The sequence below is a fragment of the Dendropsophus ebraccatus genome, chromosome 2, assembly GCF_027789765.1.
Source record: "Dendropsophus ebraccatus isolate aDenEbr1 chromosome 2, aDenEbr1.pat, whole genome shotgun sequence".
NCBI lineage: Eukaryota > Metazoa > Chordata > Amphibia > Anura > Hylidae > Dendropsophus > Dendropsophus ebraccatus.
The window spans coordinates 2,107,601-2,129,331 of NC_091455.1; the positions used below are offsets into that span (position 1 = coordinate 2,107,601).

Below are 21,731 nucleotides of genomic sequence, written 5' to 3' on the forward strand. Positions count from 1 at the left end.
AGTCGAGTAAAGGCCTCTAGTCCAGTGTAGGTCTTCAGCCCAGTGTAGGTCTTTAATCCAGTGTAGGTTTCCAACCTAGTGATAGGGACCTACATTGGGCCAGAGACCTTTGCTAGACTAATAACCATTACTGGACCGGAGACCTACATTAGACTCAGAGCTGCCCAGGGGGCCATAATACTGTTAAGACGACCCTGACTGCAGTGGTGACCAGTATAGACCTACACTAGACTGTAGACCACCATTACTGGGCTGGTGACCTTAAGTGGACTGGAGACCTACACTGAACTTAAAGGGGTTATCCAGCGCTACAAAACCATGGCCACTTTTCCCCCTACTGTTGTCTCCAGTTAAGGTGCAATTAAGTTCCATTTACTTCAATGGAACTGAGTTTCAAAACCCCACCCAAACTGGAGACAACAGTAGGGGGAAAGTGGCCATGTTTTTGAAGCGCTGGATAACCCATTTAACACCATGACTGGGCCGGAGACCATTAATGAACTAGAGACCATTACTGGACTGGAGACTATCGCTGGACTAGACACCTACACTGGACTGGACACCATCATTACTGGGCTGGAGACCTATACTGTACTGGAGACCTACAATGGACTGGACACCATCATTACTGGGCTTGAGCCCTACACTGCATCAGAGACTAACACTGGACTGGAGACTAACACTGGACAGGACACCATAATTACTGGGCCTGGAGACCACTATTACCGGGCCTAATCTCCATGTAGCCCCTGTAAAGGACCCATCATTACTGGGCTGGAGACCTGCTCTGATCCGGAGACCACTACTGGGCTGGAGACCTGCTCTGGTCCGGAGACCATGATTACGGGGTTGGAGACCTGCTCTGGTCCGGAGACCACCATTACTGGGCCTGGAGACCATCATTACTGAGCTGAAGACCTGCTCTGGTCCGGAGACCATCATTACTGAGCCGGAGACCTGCTCTGGTCTGGAGGTTATCATTACTGGGCTAGAGACCTGCTCTGGTCCGGAGACCACCATTACTGGGCCTGGAGACCATCATTACTGGGCCGGAGACCTGCTCTGGTCCGGAGACCATCAATACTGGGCCTGGAGACCATCATTACTGGGCTGAAGACCTGCTCTGGTCCGGAGACCATCATTACTGGGCCAGAGACCTGCTCTGGTCTGAAGACCACCATTACTGGGCCTGGAGACCTGCTCTGGTCTGGAGACCATCATTACTGGGCCTGCAGACCACCATTACTGGGCCTGGAGACCTGCTCTGGTCTGGAGACCATCATTACTGGGCCTGGAGACCATCATTACTGGGCTGGAGACCTGCTCTGGTCTGGAGACCATCATTACTGGGCCTGGAGACCATCATTACTGGTCTGGAGACCTGCTCTGGTCTGGAGACCATCATTACTGGGCCTGGAGACCATCATTACTGGGCCTGGAGACCTGCTCTGGTCTGGAGACCATCATTACTGGGCCTGGAGACCATCATTACTGGGCTGGAGACCAAAGTTGGGCTGGAGATGTTAGTTAGGATGATGCATTAAGGGATATGGCAGGAGGCAGAAGACCAGCCTGAGGGTCTCCTGTGGGGGTCTCTCTGTCCTTCGTTTGAGGTGATATTGTTGTTGTTTTTATGTTAGGAGGAAGATGATGCTGAAGACCACGGACACTGCGACCATGGGGTCTCCTTACAAACTTACCACGAAGAACAGAAGAAAAAGAAACAACAGAAGCAATCTATGTCCCAGACGGACCTGGTGCGTACCCCACCATTGAGTGTCACGTGACTGTACAGGGGGATTTCTCACCCTACAGACATGGAGCTTCCAGGGGCAGCCGGAGCCACTAGGCTTTCCACAGTCTACTATCTGTCAGGACTATTATCCCTGCAGTGACATACAGGGGGTCCTGTACACTGTCCTTGTCGGCCCCTGGAGCTTGGAGCTGGGTCAGCAAGTCCTGACCTGAGCTGCTCTGCAGGGGATCATCGAAGAAGCTCCTTATGGTCCCAGTGTAATCCCTTATTGTCCCGGTATACTCTCCATATAGTCCCTGTATAATCCTCATATAGTCCCAGTGTAATCCCTTATAGTCCCTGTATACTCTCCATATAGGCCCTGTACAATCCCTATATAGTCCCGGTATAATCCTCATATAGTCCCAGTGTAATCCCTTATAGTCCCTGTATACTCTCCATATAGGCCCTGTACAATCCCTATATAGTCCCGGTATAATCCCCATATAGTCCCAGTGTAATCCCTGATAGTCCCTGTATACTCTCAATATAGTCCCTGTATAATCCCCATATAGTCCCTGTATAATCCCCATATAGTCCCAGTGTAATCCCTTATAGTCCCGGTATAATCCCTTATAGTCCCGGTATAATCTCCATATAGTTCGTGTATAATCCCCATATAGTCCCTGTATAATCCTCATATAGTCCCTGTATAATCTACATATAGTCCCTAAATAATCTCCATATAGTCCCAGTGTAATCCTTTATAGTCTCTTTATAATCTCCATATAGTCCCAGTGTAATCCTTTATAGTCTCTTTATAATCTCCATATAGGCCCTGTGTAATCCCTTATAGTCCCTTTATAATCTCCATATAGTCTCTGTATAATCTCCATAGTCCCAGTGTAATCACTTATAGTCCCTGTTTTCAGAACGTCCAGTCATGACAGCTAGCCTGAAGATTGATCCCCATTGGTCCTAATAGGAACAGGAAGCACAAGAGTTTAAACAGTCCACGGCATGCGTGTGTCCTCCCCGGCATCAATCAGGATGCTGCAACTAGCAACGTCTTCTGGTGAGAAGTCCGAGGAGGGAAGGCAGACATATTAGCGGCTGCTATCAGACATGGCCCACAACTCAGCAGGAGGAGACGATTGCAGCCTTAGACCTAAGAAAGAGCCTCTTTACCCGTCCATGAGAGGATAAAAAGTGTGGCGGGAGCCAGAAAAAAGATGGCCGCTCCCTAAGGAATAAGATTTCCCTTTAATGATGTAAATCTCTGAGCTGAATCTTCTAAAAGTGACGTACAGGTCGCCAAAGTGGTGACAGCACATCTCTCCCATGGAGGACGCCTCTCAGCTCAGGGATGCTATGGATGGCCGGGTTATCCCGCGGGGTTCCTCTAACCACAGCAGCCACTAGTGTGACAGCACATCTCTGTACTCTCTCGGATCAGACCTCCCTCCTCGGTACTCTCTCGGATCAGACCTCCCTCCTCTGTACTCTCTCGGATCAGACCTCCCTCCTCAGTACTCTCTCGGATCAGACCTCCCTCTGTACTCTCTCGGATCAGACCTCCCTCCTCTGCACTCTCTCGGATCAGACCTCCCTCCTCTGTACTCTCTCGGATCAGACCGCCCTCTTCTGCACTCTCTCGGATCAGACCTCCCTCCTCTGTACTCTCTCGGATCAGACCTCCCTCCTCTGCACTCTCTCGGATCAGACCTCCCTCCTCTGTACTCTCTCGGATCAGACCTCCCTCCTCTGTACTCTCTCGGATCAGACCTTCCTCCTCTGTACTCTCTTGGATCAGACCTCCCTCCTCTGCACTCTCTCGGATCAGACCTCCCTCTGTACTCTCTCGGATTGACCTCCCTCTGTACTCTCTCGGATCAGACCTCCCTCCTCTGTATTCTCGGATCAGACCTCCCTCCTCTGTATTCTCCGATCAGACCTCCCTCCTCTGCACTCTCTCGGATCAGACCTCCCTCCTCTGCACTCTCTCGGATCAGACCTCCCTCTTCTGTACTCTCTCGGATCAGACCTCGCTCTTCTGTACTCTCTCGGATCAGACCTCTCTTTTCTGTACTCTCTCGGATCAGACCTCCCTCTTCTGTACTCTCTCGGATCAGACCTCTCTCTTCTGTACTCTCTCGGATCAGACCTCTCTCTTCTGTACTCTCTCGGATCAGACCTCCCTCTTCTGTACTCTCTCGGATCAGACCTCTCTCTTCTGTACTCTCTTGGATCAGACCTCCCTCTTCTATACTCTCTCGGATGAGACCTCCCTCCTCTGTACTCTCTCGGATCAGACCTCCCTCCTCTGCACTCTCTCGGATCAGACCTCGCTCTTCTGTACTCTCTCGGATCAGACCTCCCTCCTCTGTACTCTCTCGGATCAGACCTCCCTCTTCTGTACTCTCTCGGATCAGACCTCGCTCTTCTGTACTCTCTCGGATCAGACCTCGCTCTTCTGTACTCTCTCGGATCAGACCTCGCTCTTCTGTACTCTCTCGGATGAGACTTATTGAATGAGCGTCTGTGGCGAGGAGTGTCAGAGCTTCTATCCCTAGAGGCCGTTGTCCACGTCCCCCAGTCTCAGTTGGAAATAGGCCACCATTCCCACTTATTGCGATTACAAAAACCAAACGGAGTTTTCCGGACAATAATAAACCTCTAAACAACGTCATTGTCTACAAGAGATTCCAAATGGAAACTCTAATGTCGTCCTCTACTAACCGCGGGGGCTGGACGAGCCACAATCCTTCTCAGACGCCTACTTTCATATTCCAATCTAAGAAATCGCCAGAACTATTGGAGATTTGCTGTAGTCCACAAAGGTCCCACACCCCATTGTCAGTTCAAGGTGCTGACCTTTGGGGTAGCCTCGATAGCTCCTGGTATTTTTACCAACAACGTAATGGTGGAGGTTCTGACTTATCTCAGAATAAAAGGGGGCACAATAGTCCTTTATCGGGACAATCTGCTCATTGTAGCTCAGTCCGAAAAATATTGCTTAAACCAGCTCTTGTCTCCAGGATCTAGAATGGATCTAGAAATGACTTTCCTTCCACAAGAGAAAGTGTTTGCTCTACTGGACAAATTCAGGAAATTTTAAGGAAGAAGACAAAACCAATCGGGGAAGTAATGTCGGAGCTTGGGTCCATGACGTCATGTATACAGGCAGCGCCCTGGTGTCAGAACCATTTGCGTGTCCTCCAGGCTCAGATTCTAAAATCCTGGGATCGCCAGCAATCATCCCTAGATTCAAAGATGTTGGTTTCAACACAGGTGAAAACCTCAATAAGCAAACTTGACAAAAGGTCTACTATGGTTTCCCCCACAGGTCGTGTCGTTGACCACACACGCCAATCAGTAGGGCATCTTCATTCCCTCTAAGCCATCCATCTAAGAGGCTCAGACAACACAAAAGCCAACTCTCTCAGCCGGGAAAAGATACTTCCAGGGGAGTGGTGCCTAAATCAGGAGGAGTTCCAGAGTCTCACAGAAAGCTGAGGAGTTCCAGACCTATTTGCGACAAAAAGTACAAGAAGGTGGAGCGGTTCTACTCCCTAAACTCAAAAGACAAGCCGGAGGCGGTAGATGCTGTGATGCAGCCGTGGAAATTTCACCTGGCATTTGCATTCCCTCTGCGTTTCCTCTGCTGGGGAAGGCCCTGCAAAAGATCCTGGTGGGTCACACTCCGGTAATATTTATTGCTCCAATGTGGCCAAAAAGAGGTTGGTTTTGCCTCCTAAAAAGACTGGTAGCAGAAGGTCCCATCCAGTTACCACAAAAGACAGAGCTCCTCATCCAGGGCCCACTAAACCATCAAGGGCTGCAACAACTTCATCTAGCAATGTGGCTACCGAATAGTCCTTGTTGATCCGCAAAGGCCTTTCTACAAAGGTAGTTGTCACCAAGGTAAAAAGATGTCACCTCCTCTATTTATCTCAAATACTGGAAAATGCTTTGCTCGTGGTGCGGGGATGTGACTCTCAAGACAGAGATGCCTCAAATTTTAGATTTTCTTCAAGAAGGACTTGATAAGACTTTCCTTCAGCACCCAGAAGGTCCAGGTGTCTGCTCGGGGATGCTTCTTTGACCCCTATTGCAGACCATAGGTGGGTCAAGAGATGTACCCACAATCTGACCCCCCCCCCCCCCAACCACTTGTACCTTCGGATAGCTGCTTTTAATTGAAGATCTGTCCTGGGGTCCGTTCAGCAGGGGATGCAGTTATTGTCATAAAAACAACTTTTAATTGTGCAGCGCTGTGTCTAACGGCTGGGGCTTACATTTGTATATGCATTAGGCTGGCACCACCTCTCTGTCCTTCCTCCCCACCCTCCTCATCATTAGGAATGCTCCAGGAACATTTACTGCTGTTTGAGCTTTGCACAGGTGTATTAACGATCCAGCCCATGTTCATTATCCACACAGGTGGGGAATAGGAAGCAATCTGCCTGGAGTATTCCTAATGCTAAGGAGGATGGGGAGGAAGGACAGAGAGGTGGTGCCAGCCTAATGCATATACAAATGTAAGCCCCGGCCGTTAGACACAGCACTGCCGGATTAAAAGTTGTTTTTATGACAATAACTGCGTCACCTGCCGAACAGACCCCAGGACAGATCTTGGATTAGAAGCAGCTATCCGAAGGTACAAGTGATTTTGGGGGGGGGGGGGGGGCAGATTGTGGGTACAGAGTCACTTTAAAGCCCATTTCCAATCTTACTAATCCCTGGGACCTCATCTTGGTTCTTCAAGCTCTAACTCCGAAGCCCTTTGAACTCCTTCATGAATTCTCTAACAGTTTTTTGACAATAAAGACGGTATTTTTGATTGCAATTAGATCTGCGAGGAGTGTCTGTGAAATCCAAGCGCTCTCCATAGAACAACCTTATCTGACAGATAGAGTTCTCCTCAAACTAAACCCTTCCTTCCCGCCCAAAGTGGTCCCGAATTTCCACAGATCTCAGAATAAAGTTCTTCCCTCATTCTGTGGTCCTCCTAAGAATGATAGAGCAGCTCGCCCCCACGCTCTGGAGGTCCGCAGGGCAGTAATCCTGAAGCCACTAAGGACTGGAGGGATTCTAACCTACTCTAGTCCGATGCCAGATGGATGAAGACCGTCATATGGGAGGCCTACAAATCCTGAGGTAAAGGAGTCCCTAACACACTCAGAGCCCCCAGAGCGGTATGGGGCTCCTGGGGAATCTGCGGCCTCACTAGAGCAGATCTGTAGAGCGGCTACGGGGTCCTCACCTCCCACCTTCTCCTCATCCCAGGAGCCCCCAATTATCTGGTAGGTCTCCAGGTGGACGTTCTGAAAAGTCAGAATTATTACTCACCGATAATTTGTTTTTCATGAGTCCATCATGACGGCCGCCATTCATTACCCTCCCTGACTGTTATATACTATCTTTTATCAACTGCAGATTGTGCTAAGTGGGCGTGGCTTCACGGCAACAGCGCCACTTAGTCCCACCCACAGCGCCACCATTGGCCCCTCCATGACGACATTGACACATAGGCCCATTGATATGGGCCGACATAGAGGGGGTGGGGCCTAGACCTTTAAGCCAGCCAGTTCAAATTGGCGCTGTGGGCGGGGCTAAATGGTGCTAATGCTGCAAAGCCTCGCCCACTCGCACCATGACGTCTGATATAAAATAAGGTGCAAAAACTGCTACATCTACCCCGTACACCTGTGCAGAGGGCGGGGACAGGGTCACTCTAAGATGCTTCCTGTTCCTGTTAGGACCAATAGGACCTGTTCCTGTTAGGACCTTATCGGTGAGTAATAATTCTGACTATAATCTCATATAGTCCCTGTATAATCCCCAGATAGTCCCTGTATAGTCCCTGTATAATCCCCAGATAGTCCCTGTATAGTCCCTGTATAATCCCCAGATAGTCCCTGTATAGTCCCTGTATAATCCCCAGATAGTCCCTGTATAGTCCCTGTATAATCCCCAGATAGTCCCTGTATAGTCCCTTATAGTCCCTGTATAATCCCTTATAGCCCCTGTATAATCCCCAGATAGTCCCTGTATAGTCCCTTATAGTCCCTGTATAGTCCCTAATAGCCCCTGTATAGTCCCTGTATAATCCCCAGATAGTCCCTTATAGTCCCTGTATAATCCGCAGATAGTCCCTGTATAATCCCTTATAGTCCCTGTATAATCCCTTATAGCCCCTGTATAATCCCCAGATAGTCCCTGTATAGTCCCTGTATAATCCCCAGATAGTCCCTGTATAGTCCCTTATAGTCCCTGTATAATCCCTTATAGCCCCTGTATAATCCCCAGATAGTCCCTGTATAGTCCCTTATAGTCCCTGTATAGTCCCTAATAGCCCCTGTATAGTCCCTTATAGCCCCTGTATAATCCCCAGATAGTCCCTTATAGCCCCTGTATAATCCCCAGATAGTCCCTTATAGCCCCTGTATAATCCCCAGATAGTCCCTGTATAGTCCCTTATAGTCCCTGTATAATCCCTTATAGCCCCTGTATAATCCCCAGATAGTCCCTGTATAGTCCCTGTATAATCCCCAGATAGTCCCTGTATAGTCCCTTATAGTCCCTGTATAATCCCTTATAGCCCCTGTATAATCCCCAGATAGTCCCTGTATAGTCCCTTATAGTCCCTGTATAGTCCCTAATAGCCCCTGTATAGTCCCTTATAGCCCCTGTATAATCCCCAGATAGTCCCTTATAGCCCCTGTATAATCCCCAGATAGTCCCTTATAGCCCCTGTATAATCCCCAGATAGTCCCTGTATAGTCCCTTATAGTCCCTGTATAGTCCCTAATAACCCCTGTATAGTCCCTTATAGCCCCTGTATAATCCCCAGATAGTCCCTTATAGCCCCTGTATAATCCCCAGATAGTCCCTTATAGCCCCTGTATAATCCCCAGATAGTCCCTGTATAGTCCCTGTATAATCCCCAGATAGTCCCTGTATAGTCCCTTATAGTCCCTGTATAATCCCTTATAGCCCCTGTATAATCCCCAGATAGTCCCTTATAGCCCCTGTATAATCCCCAGATAGTCCCTGTATAGTCCCTTATAGTCCCTGTATAGTCCCTAATAGCCCCTGTATAGTCCCTTATAGTCCCTGTATAATCCCCAGATAGTCCCTTATAGCCCCTGTATAATCCCCAGATAGTCCCTTATAGCCCCTGTATAATCCCCAGATAGTCCCTGTATAATCCCCAGATAGTCCCTTATAGTCCCTGTATAATCCCCAGATAGTCCCTGTATAATCCCCAGATAGTCCCTTATAGCCCCTGTATAATCCGCAGATAGTCCCTGTATAATCCCCAGATAGTCCCTGTATAATCCCGATAGTCCCTGAATAATCCCTTATAGCCCCTGTATAATCCCCAGATAGTCCCTGTATAGTCCCATATAGTTTCTATATAATCCCCATGTAGTCCCTGTATAATCCCCAGATAGTCCCTTATAGCCCCTGTATAATCCGCAGATAGTCCCTGTATAATCCGCAGATAGTCCCTGTATAATCCCCAGATAGTCCCTGTATAGTCCCATATAGTTTCTATATAATCCCCATGTAGTCCCTGTATAATCCCCCCTGTACTGCCTGTATAGTCCCATATATTTTATGCATAATCCTGATAAAGTCCCATATAGTCCCTGTATAATCCCCATATAATCTCTTTATAGTCCCTGTACAGTCTGTGTTACGTTGCATCTCTCAAGGGGCAATATGACGACCCTGCTGCTTCTGCTTCCAGGTCACTCCAGATGTGGAGGTTCAGAAGAGCGCCGCCCCGGTGAGGAGTCGGGGTAAGACATCATCCATCTCCTACTTCCTGATCCTCATCATCCTCTTCCTGATCTTCATCACCCATCACCCTCTTCCTGATCCTCATCATCCATCACCCCCTTCCTGATCCTCATCATATATCTTCTCTGCACCCATCACCCCCTTCCTGATCCTCATCACCCATCACCCTCTTCCTGATCCTCATCACCCATCACCCCCTTCCTGATCCTCATCATCCATCTTCTCTGCTCCATCACCCCCTTCCTGATCCTCATCATCCATCACCTCCTTCCTGATCCTTATCATCCATCTTCTCTGCACCCATCATCTCCTTACTGATCCTCATCATCCATCATCTCCTTCCTGATCCCCATCATATATCTTCTCTGCACCCATCATCCATCACCTCCTTCCTGATCCTCATCATCCATCACCCCCTTCCTGATCCTCATCATCCACCTTCTCTGCACCCATCACCCCCTTCCTGATCCTCATCATCCACCTTCTCTGCACCCATCATCCATCACCTCCTTCCTGATCCTCATCACCCATCACCCCCTTCCTGATCCTCATCATCCATCACCCCCTTCCTGATCCTCATCATCCATCTTCTCTGCTCCATCACCCCCTTCCTGATCCTCATCATCCATCTTCTCTGCACCCATCACCCCCTTCCTGATCCTCATCATCCATCTTCTCTGCACCCATCACCCCCTTCCTGATCCTCATCATCCATCACCTCCTTCCTGATCCTCATCATCCATCTTCTCTGCACCAATCATCTCCTTCCTGATCCTCATCATCCATCATCTCCTTCCTGATCCCCATCATATATCTTCTCTGCACCCATCACCTCCTTCCTGATCCTCATCATCCATCACCTCCTTTATGATTCTCATCATCCATCATCTCCTTCCTGATCCTCATCATCCATCTTCTCTGCACCCATCATCCATCACCTCCTTCCTGATCCTCATCACCCATCATCTCCTTCCTGATCCTCATCATCCATCTTCTCTGCACCCATCATCCATTACCTCCTTCATGATCCTCATCACCCATCACCCCCTTCCTGATCCTCATCATCCATCACCTCCTTCCTGATCCTCATCACCCATCACCTCCTTCCTGATCCTCATCATCCATCTTCTCTGCTCCATCACCCCCTTCCTGATCCTCATCATCCATCACCTCCTTCCTGATCCTCATCATCCATCACCCCCTTCCTGATCCTCATCATCCATCTTCTCTGCACCCATCACCCCCTTCCTGATCCTCATCATCCATCTTCTCTGCACCCATCACCCCCTTCCTGATCCTCATCATCCATCACCTCCTTCCTGATCCTTATCATCCATCTTCTCTGCACCCATCATCTCCTTACTGATCCTCATCATCCATCATCTCCTTCCTGATCCCCATCATATATCTTCTCTGCACCCATCATCCATCACCTCCTTCCTGATCCTCATCATCCATCACCCCCTTCCTGATCCTCATCACCCATCATCTCCTTCCTGATCCTCATCATCCATCTTCTCTGCACCCATCATCCATTACCTCCTTCATGATCCTCATCACCCATCACCCCCTTCCTGATCCTCATCATCCATCACCTCCTTCCTGATCCTCATCACCCATCACCTCCTTCCTGATCCTCATCATCCATCTTCTCTGCTCCATCACCCCCTTCCTGATCCTCATCATCCATCACCTCCTTCCTGATCCTCATCACCCATCACCCCCTTCCTGATCCTCATCATCCATCTTCTCTGCACCCATCACCCCCTTCCTGATCCTCATCATCCATCACCTCCTTCCTGATCCTTATCATCCATCTTCTCTGCACCCATCATCTCCTTACTGATCCTCATCATCCATCATCTCCTTCCTGATCCCCATCATATATCTTCTCTGCACCCATCATCCATCACCTCCTTCCTGATCCTCATCATCCATCACCTCCTTCCTGATCCTCATCACCCATCACCTCCTTCCTGATCCTCATCATCCATCTTCTCTGCTCCATCACCCCCTTCCTGATCCTCATCACCCATCACCCCCTTCCTGATCCTCATCATCCATCACCTCCTTCCTGATCCTCATCATCCATCACCCCCTTCCTGATCCTCATCATCCACCTTCTCTGCACCCATCATCCATCACCTCCTTCCTGATCCTCATCACCCATCACCTCCTTCCTGATCCTCATCATCCATCTTCTCTGCTCCATCACCCCCTTCCTGATCCTCATCACCCATCACCTCCTTCCTGATCCTCATCATCCACCTTCTCTGCACCCATCACCCCCTTCCTGATCCTCATCATCCATCTCCTCAGAGCTGCGTATGATCCCCTATATGATCACCATCGGAGACGCCATTCATAACTTTGCAGACGGTTTGGCTATGGGAGCCGCATTCTCCACGTCATGGAAGACCGGGCTGGCCACCACCCTCGCCGTGCTCTGCCATGAGCTGCCACATGAGCTGGGTAAGCTCCGCCCCCTGCAGGGAGACAGGTTCAGCCCCGCCTCTTGGTTTGGGTAGCACTCACAGTCTGTGGCCGTTCTCCTCAGGTGACTTTGCGGCGCTCCTCCATGCCGGCCTCAGTGTCCGCCTGACTCTTATCCTGAATTTCGGCAGCGCTCTGACATCGTTCATCGGTCTGTACATCGCGCTCTCCATCGCAGCAGATGAGGCCATTCAGCACTGGATATTCACAGTGGCCACTGGACTCTTTCTATACGTGGCTCTGGTGGACATGGTGAGGACCAGTATCTGGAGTTGGCCCTGTGCCACCAGTATCCTACGCTTACACTCCTCTTTTCCTTCTTCTTTAGCTCCCAGCAATGATGAATGTGAAGGACCGCCGGCCGTGGCTGATCTTCATCCTCCATAACTTAGGTCTCCTCATTGGCTGGGCCATCCTGCTCCTCCTGTCAATCTACGAGGAGAACATCATTGTATGAGGTTTCTCCCCAACGGACGTCTTATTGATAGCAGATAGCCCTAGAATCATCCTCCAACTCCCAAGTATGGAGCACCATGTGTCCTACTACAACCCTTACAGATGACAAGAATGGCTTCTCACATGGTGGTGTGTGTGTGTCCGTGCACGTGGGGTGGGGGGGTGACTACAGTTTACAAGTTTCCACGCAAGATCAGAAAGTCTTCAGTAGATGTAACTCTCTAGAGACGTCTGCTTAAGCTGAGAAGGAAAACCCCAACTATGGTCTTCAGGTATCTTCCTCAGGTCCCTCCAGCTGTGGTCTTCAGGTATTTTCCTGGGGTCCCTCCAGCTGTGGTCTTCAGGTATTTTCCTGGGGTCCCTCCAGCTGTGGTCTTCAGGTATCTTCCTCAGGTCCCTCCAGCTGTGGTCTTCAGGTATTTTCCTGGGGTCCCTCCAGCTGTGGTCTTCAGGTATCTTCCTCAGGTCCCACCAGCTGTGGTCTTCAGGTATCTTCCTCAGGTCCCATCAGCTGTGGTCTTCAGGTATCTTCCTTGGGTCCCACCAGCTGTGGTCTTCAGGTATTTTCCTGGGGTCCCTCCAGCTGTGGTCTTCAAGTATTTTCCTGGGGTCCCTCCAGCTGTGGTCTTCAGGTATCTTCCTCAGGTCCCATCAGCTGTGGTCTTCAGGTATCTTCCTTGGGTCCCACCAGCTGTGGTCTTCAGGTATTTTCCTGGGGTCCCTCCAGCTGTGGTCTTCAGGTATTTTCCTGGGGTCCCTCCAGCTGTGGTCTTCAGGTATCTTCCTCAGGTCCCTCCAGCTGTGGTCTTCAGGTATCTTCCTCAGGTCCCTTCAGCTGTGGTCTTCAGGTATCTTCCTCAGGTCCCTCCAGCTGTGGTCTTCAGGTATTTTCCTGGGGTCCCTCCAGCTGTGGTCTTCAGGTATCTTCCTCAGGTCCCTCCAGCTGTGGTCTTTAGGTATTTTCCTGGGGTCTCTCCAGCTGTGGTCTTCAGGTATCTTCCTCAGGTCCCATCAGCTGTGGTCTTCAGGTATCTTCCTTAGGTCCCACCAGCTGTGGTCTTCAGGTATTTTCCTGGGGTCCCTCCAGCTGTGGTCTTCAGGCATTTTCCTGGGGTCCCTCCAGCTGTGGTCTTCAGGTATCTTCCTCAGGTCCCTCCAGCTGTGGTCTTCAGGTATTTTCCTGGGGTCCCTCCAGCTGTGGTCTTCAGGTATCTTTTTCAGGTCCCACCAGCTGTGGTCTTCAGGTATCTTCCTCAGGTCCCACCAGCTGTGGTCTTCAGGTATCTTCCTCAGGTCCCATCAGCTGTGGTCTTCAGGTATCTTCCTCAGGTCCCACCAGCTGTGGTCTTCAGGTATCTTCCTCAGGTCCCACCAGCTGTGGTCTTCAGGTATCTTCCTCAGGTCCCACCAGCTGTGGTATTTTCTTGGGGACTCTTCAGGCGTAGTCTTCAGGTATTTTCCCTGGGTCTAATCAGCCGTGACCTTAGTATCTTCCTCAGGCCCCACCATGGACTTTAGGCGTCTTGAGGAGAAGATGTCACCATCTTAGCCTTTTACGCTACTGAACATTATATAATATTTAATTGATGTGAGTGGAGACAAGTGGAGACGGCTGTGTTACTGTGTAACACAATGTGGGGGCGCTCAGTCTGGTACAGGGCACCCCCATACTTCAATAAAGAAGACAGAAGTCACCAGTGTAATGGTCGGATTACTATCATGCTGTGGGGTGGGGTGGTCCTTGGAGTCTCCTATCAACCTGCACCGTACACACCTGTCACAAATGTCTGAGATTCGGAACTGCACCGAGTGTGACTGATTTATCACCAACACAGAGAAGCACCATGTCAGGCTCCGCCCCCTCAGATGGACACAGTGCAGGATTTTATATCTTAAAATAAATAAAGTACATATTTTCTTTACTCATACTACTCCCCCCATTACTCTAACTCCTCCCATTATCCTCTACAACTCCTCCCATTATCCTCTACAACTCCTCCCATTATCCTCTACAACTCCTCCCATTATCCCCCCGCGAGACCGCAGGTAACAGGCGCACTCTCACTGACCCCCCGAGACCGCAGGTAACAGGCGCACTCTCACTGACCCCCCGAGACCGCAGGTAACAGGCGCACTCTCACTGACCCCCCGAGACCGCAGGTAACAGGCGCACTCTCACTGACCCCTGAGGCTGAAGGTTACAGGCGCACTCTCACTGACCCCCGAGACCGCAGGTAACAGGCGCACTCTCACTGACCCCTGAGGCTGAAGGTTACAGGCGCACTCTCACTGACCCCCCGAGACCGCAGGTAACAGGCGCACTCTCACTGACCCCTGAGGCTGAAGGTTACAGGCGCACTCTCACTGACCCCCGAGACCGCAGGTAACAGGCGCACTCTCACTGACCCCTGAGGCTGAAGGTTACAGGCGCACTCTCACTGACCCCCGAGACCGCAGGTAACAGGCGCACTCTTACTGACCCCCAAGGCCGCAGGTAACAGGCGCACTCTCACTGACCCCCGAGGCCGCACTCTCACTGACCCCCGAGACCGCAGGTAACAAGTGAAATCTCACTGACACCCCCCCCCAATCCCGAGACCGCAGGTAACAGGCGCACTCTCACTGACCGCCGAGGCCGCACTGTCACTGACCCCCGAGGCCGCAGGTAACAGGCACACTCTCACTGACCCCCCCGAGACCGCAGGTAACAGGCGCACTCTCACTGACCCCCCGAGGCCGCAGGTAACAGGCGCACTCTCACTGACCCCCGAGGCCGCACTCTCACTGACCCCCGAGACCGCAGGTAACAGGCGCACTCTCACTGACCCCTAAGGCTGTAGGTAACAGGTGCACTCTCACTGACCCCCGAGACCGCAGGTAACAGGCGCACTCTCACTGACCCCCCCGGGCTGTAGGTATCAGGCGCACTCTCACTGACCCCCGAGGCCGCAGGTTACAGGCGCACTTTAACTGACCCCCCGAGACCTCAGGTAACAGGCGCACTCTCACTGACCCCCCCCCCCAACCCCCCCCCCCCCCCCCCCCCCCGAGACCGCAGGTAACAGGCGAACTCTCACTGACCCCCGAGGCCGCAGGTAACAGGCGCACTCTCTCTGACCCCCCGAGACCGCAGGTAACAGGCGAACTCTCACTGACCCCCGAGGCCGCAGGTAACAGACGCACTCTCACTGACCCCGACTGCTGCAGGTAACAGGCGCACTCTCACCGCCCCCCCGAGACCGCAGGTAACAGGCGCACTCTCACTGACCCCCGAGGCCGCAGGTAACAGGCGCACTCTCACTAACCCCCCGAGGCCGCAGGTAACAGACGCACTCTCACTGACCCCGACTGCTGCAGGTAACAGGCGCACTCTCACCGCCCCCCCGAGACCGCAGGTAACAGGCGCACTCTCACTGACCCCTCGAGGCCGCAGGTAACAGGTGCACTCTCACTGACCCCCCCGAGACCGCAGGTAACAGGTGCACTCTCACTGACCCCCCCGAGACCGCAGGTAACAGGCGCACTCTCAATGACAACCTCCCCCCCCCGGGCTGCAGGTAACAGGCGCACTCTCACTGACCGCCCAGGCCGCAGGTAAAAGGTGCACTCTCACTGACCGCCCAGGCCGCAGGTAACAGGTGCACTCTCACTGACCCCCAGAGACCGCAGGTAACAGGCACACTCTCACTGACCCCGACTGCTGCAGGTAACAGGCGCACTCTCACCTCTCCCCCCGAGACCGCAGGTAACAGGCGCACTCTCACTGACCCCCCGAGACCGCAGGTAACAGGTGCACTCTCACTGAACCCCCGAGACCGCAGGTAACAGGCGCACTCTCACTGACCCCCCGAGACCGCAGGTAACAGGCGCACTCTCACTGACCCCCCGAGACCGCAGGTAACAGGCGCACTCTCACTGACCCCCCGAGACCGCAGGTAACAGGCGCACTCTCACTGACTCCCCGAGGCCGCAGGTAACAGGCGCACCCTCACTGACCCCCCGAGACCGCAGGTAACAGGCGCACTCTCACTGACCCCCCGAGACCGCAGGTAACAGGCGCACTCTCACTGACCCCCCCGAGACCGCAGGTAACAGGCGCACTCTCACTGACCCCCGAGGCCGCAGGTAACAGGCGCACTCTCACTGACCCCGAGGCCGCAGGTAACAGGCGCACTCTCACTGCCCCCCCGAGGCTGCAGGTAACAGGCGCACTCTCACTAACCCCCCCCCCCCCCCCCCCGAGATCGCAGGTAACAGGCGCACTCTCACTGACCCCCCCGAAACCGCGGGTAAAAGGCGCACTCTCACTGACCCCCGAGACCGCAGGTAACAGGCGCACGCTCACTGACCCCCGAGGCCGCAGGTAACAGGCGCACTCTCACTGACCCCTCGAGGCCGCAGGTAACAGGCGCACTCTCTCTGACCCCCCCCCCCCCCCCCCCCCGGGCTGCAGGTAACAGGCGCACTCTCACCGCCCCCCCGAGACCGCAGGTAACAGGCGCACTCTCACTGACCCCCACTGCTGCAGGTAACAGGCGCACTCTCACCGCCCCCCCCGAGACCGCAGGTAACAGGCGCACTCTCACCGCCCCCCCGAGACCGCAGGTAACAGGCGCACTCTCACTGACCCCCCGAGACCACAGGTAACAGGCGCACTCTCACTGACCCCCCAAGGCCGCACTCTCACTGACACCCGAGACCGCAGGTAACAGGCGCACTCTCACTGACCCCCCGGGCTGCAGGTAACAGGCGCACTCTCACTGACCCCCGAGACTGCAGGAAACAGGTGCACTCTCACTGACCCCCGAGACCGCAGGAAACAGGTGCACTCTCACTGACCCCCGAGGCCGCAGGTAACAGGCGCACTCTCACTGACCCCCCCGAGGCCGCAGGTAACAGGCGCACTCTCACTGACCCCCTCGAGGCTGCAGGTAACAGGCGCACTCTCACTGACCCCCGAGACTGCAGGTAACAGGCGCACTCTCATTCTACCCCCGAGACCTCAGGTAACAGGTGCACTCTCTCTGACCCCCGAGACCACAGGTAACAGGCGCACTCTCACTGACCCCCCCCCCCGGACTGCAGGTAACAGGAGCACTCTCACTGACCCCCCCGAAGCTGCAGGTAACAGGCGCACTCTCACTGACCCCCGAGACCACAGGTAACAGGCGCACTCTCACTGACCCCCCCCCCCCGAGACCGCAGGTAACAGGCGCACTCTCACTGACCCCCCGAGGCCGCAGGTAACAGGAGCACTCTCACTGACCCCCAGAGACCGCAGGTAACAGGCGCACTCTCACTGACCCACCGAGACCGCAGGTAACAGGTGCACTCTCACTGACCCCCCCCCCCCCCCCCCCCCCCCCGAGGCTGCAGGTAACAGGCGCACTCTCACTGACCCCCCGAGACCGCAGGTAACAGGCGCACTCTCACTGACCCCTCGAGACCGCAGGTAACAGGCGCACTCTCACTGACCCCTCGAGACCGCAGGTAACAGGCGCACTCTCACTGACCCCCCAGGCCGCAGGTAACAGGCGCACTCTCACTGACCCCCGAGACCGCAGGTAACAGACGCACTCTCACTGACCCCCCAGGCCGCAGGTAACAGGCGCACTCTCACTGACCCCTCGAGGCCGCAGGTAACAGACGCACTCTCACTGACCCCTCGAGGCCGCAGGTAACAGGCGCACTCTCTCTGACCCCCCCCCCCCCCCCCGGGCTGCAGGTAACAGGCGCACTCTCACCGCCCCCCCCCCCCCGAGACCGCAGGTAACAGGCGCACTCTCACTGACCCCCGAGGCCGCAGGTAACAGGCGCACTTACTGACCCCCCAAGACCGCAGGTAACAGGCGCACTCTCACTGACCCCCCGAGGCTGCAGGTAACAGGCGCACTCTCACTGACCCCCCGAGGCTGCAGGTAACAGGCGCACTCTCACTGACCCCCTAGACCGCAGGTAACAGGTGCACTCTCACTGACCCCCCGAGGCCGCAGGTAACAGGCGCACTCTCACTGACCCCGAGGCCGCAGGTAACAGGCGCACTCTCACTGACCCCCCCCCCCCCCCCCCCCCTCCCGAGATCGCAGGTAACAGGTGCACTCTCACTGACCCCCGAGACTGCAGGTAACAGGCGCACTCTCACTGACCCCCCTCCCCGGGCTGCAGGAAACAGGCACACTCTCACTGACCCCCCGAGGCCGCAGGTAACAGGCGCACTCTCACTGACCCCGAGGCCGCAGGTAAAAGGCGCACTCTCACTGACCCCCCCCCCCTCCCGAGATCGCAGGTAACAGGTGCACTCTCACCGACCCCCCCCCCGAGACCGCGGGTAAAAGGTGCACTCTCACTGACCCCCCGAGACCGCAGGTAACAGGCGCAATCTCACTGACCCCCCGAGACTGCAGGTAACAGGCGCACTCTCACTGACCCCCGAGACCGCAGGTAACAGGCGCACTCTCACTGACCCCCGAGGCCGCAGGTAACAGGTGCACTCTCACTGACCCCTGAGGCTGCAGGTAACAGGCGCACTCTCACTGACCCCGAGGCCGCAGGTAACAGGCGCACTCTCACTGACCCTCCGAGGCTGCAGGTAACAGGCGCACTCTCACTGACCCTCCGAGGCTGCAGGTAACAGGCGCACTCTCACTGACCCCGAGGCCGCAGGTAACAGGCGCACTCTCACTGACCCTCCGAGACCGCAGGTAACAGGCGCACTCTCACTGACCCCCGAGACCGCAGGTAACAGGTGCACTCTCACTGACCCCCGAGACTGCAGGTAACAGGTGCACTCTCACTGACCCCCGAGACTGCAGGTAACAGGCGCACTCTCACTGACCCCCCAAGGGTGCAGGTAACAGGCGCACTCTCACTGACCCCCGAGACCGCAGGTAACAGGCGCACTCTCACTGACCCCCCGAGGCCGCAGGTAACAGGCGCACTCTCACTGACCCCCCGAGGCCGCAGGTAACAGGCGCACTCTCACTGACCCCCCGAGACCGCAGGTAACAGGCGCACTCTCACTAACCCCCGAGGCCGCAGTTAACAGGCGCACTCTCACTGACCCCGACTGCTGCAGGTAACAGGCGCACTCTCACAGCCCCCCTGAGACCGCTGGTAACAGGCGCACTCTCACTGACCCCCCGAGACCGCAGGTAACAGGCGCACTCTCACCGCCCCCCTGAGACGGCTGGTAACAGGCGCACTCTCACTAACCCCCGAGGCCGCAGGTAACAGCCGCACTTTCACTGACCCCCCCCCCCCCCCCCCCGAGGCTGCAGGTAACAGGTGCACTCTCACTGACCCCCGAGGCCGCAGGTAACAGGCGCACTCTCATTGACCTCTCCCCCCGAGACCGCAGGTAATAGGCGCACTCTCACTGACCCCCGAGGCCGCAGGTAACAGGCGCACTCTCACTGACCCCCCGAGGCCGCAGGTAACAGGCGCACTCTCACTGACCCCCCAAGACCGCAGGTAACAGGCGCACTCTCACTAACCCCCGAGACCGCAGGTAACAGGCGCACTCTCACTGACCCCTCGAGACCGCAGGTAACAGGCGCACTCTCACTGACCCCTCGAGACCGCAGGTAACAGGCGCACTCTCACTGACCCCCCAGGCCGCAGGTAACAGGCGCACCCTCACTGACCCCCCGAGACCGCAGGTAACAGGCGCACTCTCACTGACCCCCGAGACCGCAGGTAACAGACGCACTCTCACTGACCCCCCAGGCCGCAGGTAACAGGCGCACTCTCACTGACCCCCCAGGCCGCAGGTAACAGGCGCACTCTCACTGACCCCTCGAGGCCGCAGGTAACAGGCGCACTCTCACTGACCCCCCCCCCCCCCCCCCGGGCTGCAGGTAACAGGCGCACTCTCACCGCCCCCCCCCCCCGAGACCGCAGGTAACAGGCGCACTCTCACTGACCCCCGAGGCCGCAGGTAACAGGCGCACTTACTGACCCCCCAAGACCGCAGGTAACAGGCGCACTCTCACTGACACCCGAGACCGCAGGTAACAGGCGCACTCTCACTGACCCCCGAGGCTGCAGGTAACAGGCGCACTCTCACTGACCCCCTAGACCGCAGGTAACAGGTGCACTCTCACTGACCCCCCGAGACCGCAGGTAACAGGCGCACTCTCACTGACCCCGAGGCCGCAGGTAAAAGGCGCACTCTCACTGACCCCCGAGACCGCAGGTAACAGGCGCACTCTCACTGACCCCCCGAGGCCGCAGGTAACAGGCGCACTCTCACTGACCCCGAGGCCGCAGGTAAAAGGCGCACTCTCACTGACCCCCGAGACCGCAGGTAACAGGCGCACTCTCACTGACCCCCCCCCCCCCTCCCGAGATCGCAGGTAACAGGTGCACTCTCACTGACCCCCGAGACTGCAGGTAACAGGCGCACTCTCACTGACCCCCCTCCCCGGGCTGCAGGTAACAGGCGCACTCTCACTGACCCCGAGGCCGCAGGTAAAAGGCGCACTCTCACCGACCCCCCCCGAGACCGCGGGTAAAAGGTGCACTCTCACTGACCCCCCGAGACCGCAGGTAACAGGCGCAATCTCACTGACCCCCCGAGGCTGCAGGTAACAGGCGCACTCTCACTGACCCCCCGAGACCGCAGGTAACAGGCGCACTCTCACTGACCCCCGAGACCGCAGGTAACAGGCGCACTCTCACTGACCCCTCGAGACCGCAGGTAACAGGCGCACTCTCACTGACCCCCCAGGCCGCAGGTAACAGGCGCACTCTCACTGACCCCCCGGGCCGCAGGTAACAGGCGCACTCTCACTGACCCACCGAGACCACAGGTAACAGGCGCACTCTCACTGACCCCCGAGGCCGCAGGTAACAGGCGCACTCTCACTGACCCCCGAGACTGCAGGTAACAGGCGCACTCTCACTGACCCCCCCCCCCGGGCTGCAGGAAACAGGCACACTCTCACTGACCCCCCCGAGGCTGCAGGTAACAGGTGCACTCTCACTGACCCCCCGAGACCGCAGGTAACAGGTGCACTCTCACTGACCCCCCGAGACCGCAGGTAACAGGCGCACTCTCACTGACCCCCGAGACCGCAGGTAACAGGTGCACTCTCACTGACCCCCCGAGACCGCAGGTAACAGGCGCACTCTCACTGACCCCCCGAGGCCGCAGGTAACCGGCGCACTCTCACTGACACCCTAAACCGCAGGTAACAGGCGCACTCTCACTGACCCTTCCGAGGCTGCAGGTAAC

General features: G+C 55.0%; 2 protein-coding genes across 2 annotated transcripts in view; both read left to right on the forward strand.

The window, feature by feature from the left end:
• SLC39A4 (solute carrier family 39 member 4) overlaps positions 1-14,190 on the forward strand; it is a 39,678-nt gene extending 25,488 nt beyond the window's left edge. The window contains exons 5-10 of the mRNA XM_069956833.1: positions 993-1,526; positions 1,641-1,757; positions 9,495-9,546; positions 11,867-12,019; positions 12,105-12,292; positions 12,369-14,190. Of these exons, the coding sequence (XP_069812934.1) occupies positions 993-1,526; positions 1,641-1,757; positions 9,495-9,546; positions 11,867-12,019; positions 12,105-12,292; positions 12,369-12,497 (1,173 nt within the window). The 3' untranslated portion in view covers positions 12,498-14,190. The remainder of the gene's footprint in view (positions 1-992; positions 1,527-1,640; positions 1,758-9,494; positions 9,547-11,866; positions 12,020-12,104; positions 12,293-12,368) is intronic.
• Positions 12,574-14,424, forward strand: LOC138782892 (protein FAM186A-like). Its single transcript, XM_069956834.1, has 3 exons — positions 12,574-12,625; positions 12,745-12,912; positions 12,949-14,424. Exons 1-3 carry the CDS (start codon positions 12,574-12,576, stop codon positions 13,965-13,967), a joined length of 1,239 nt encoding a protein of 412 aa, XP_069812935.1. The 3' UTR covers positions 13,968-14,424.
• The last annotated feature ends 7,307 nt before the right edge of the window (positions 14,425-21,731 follow it).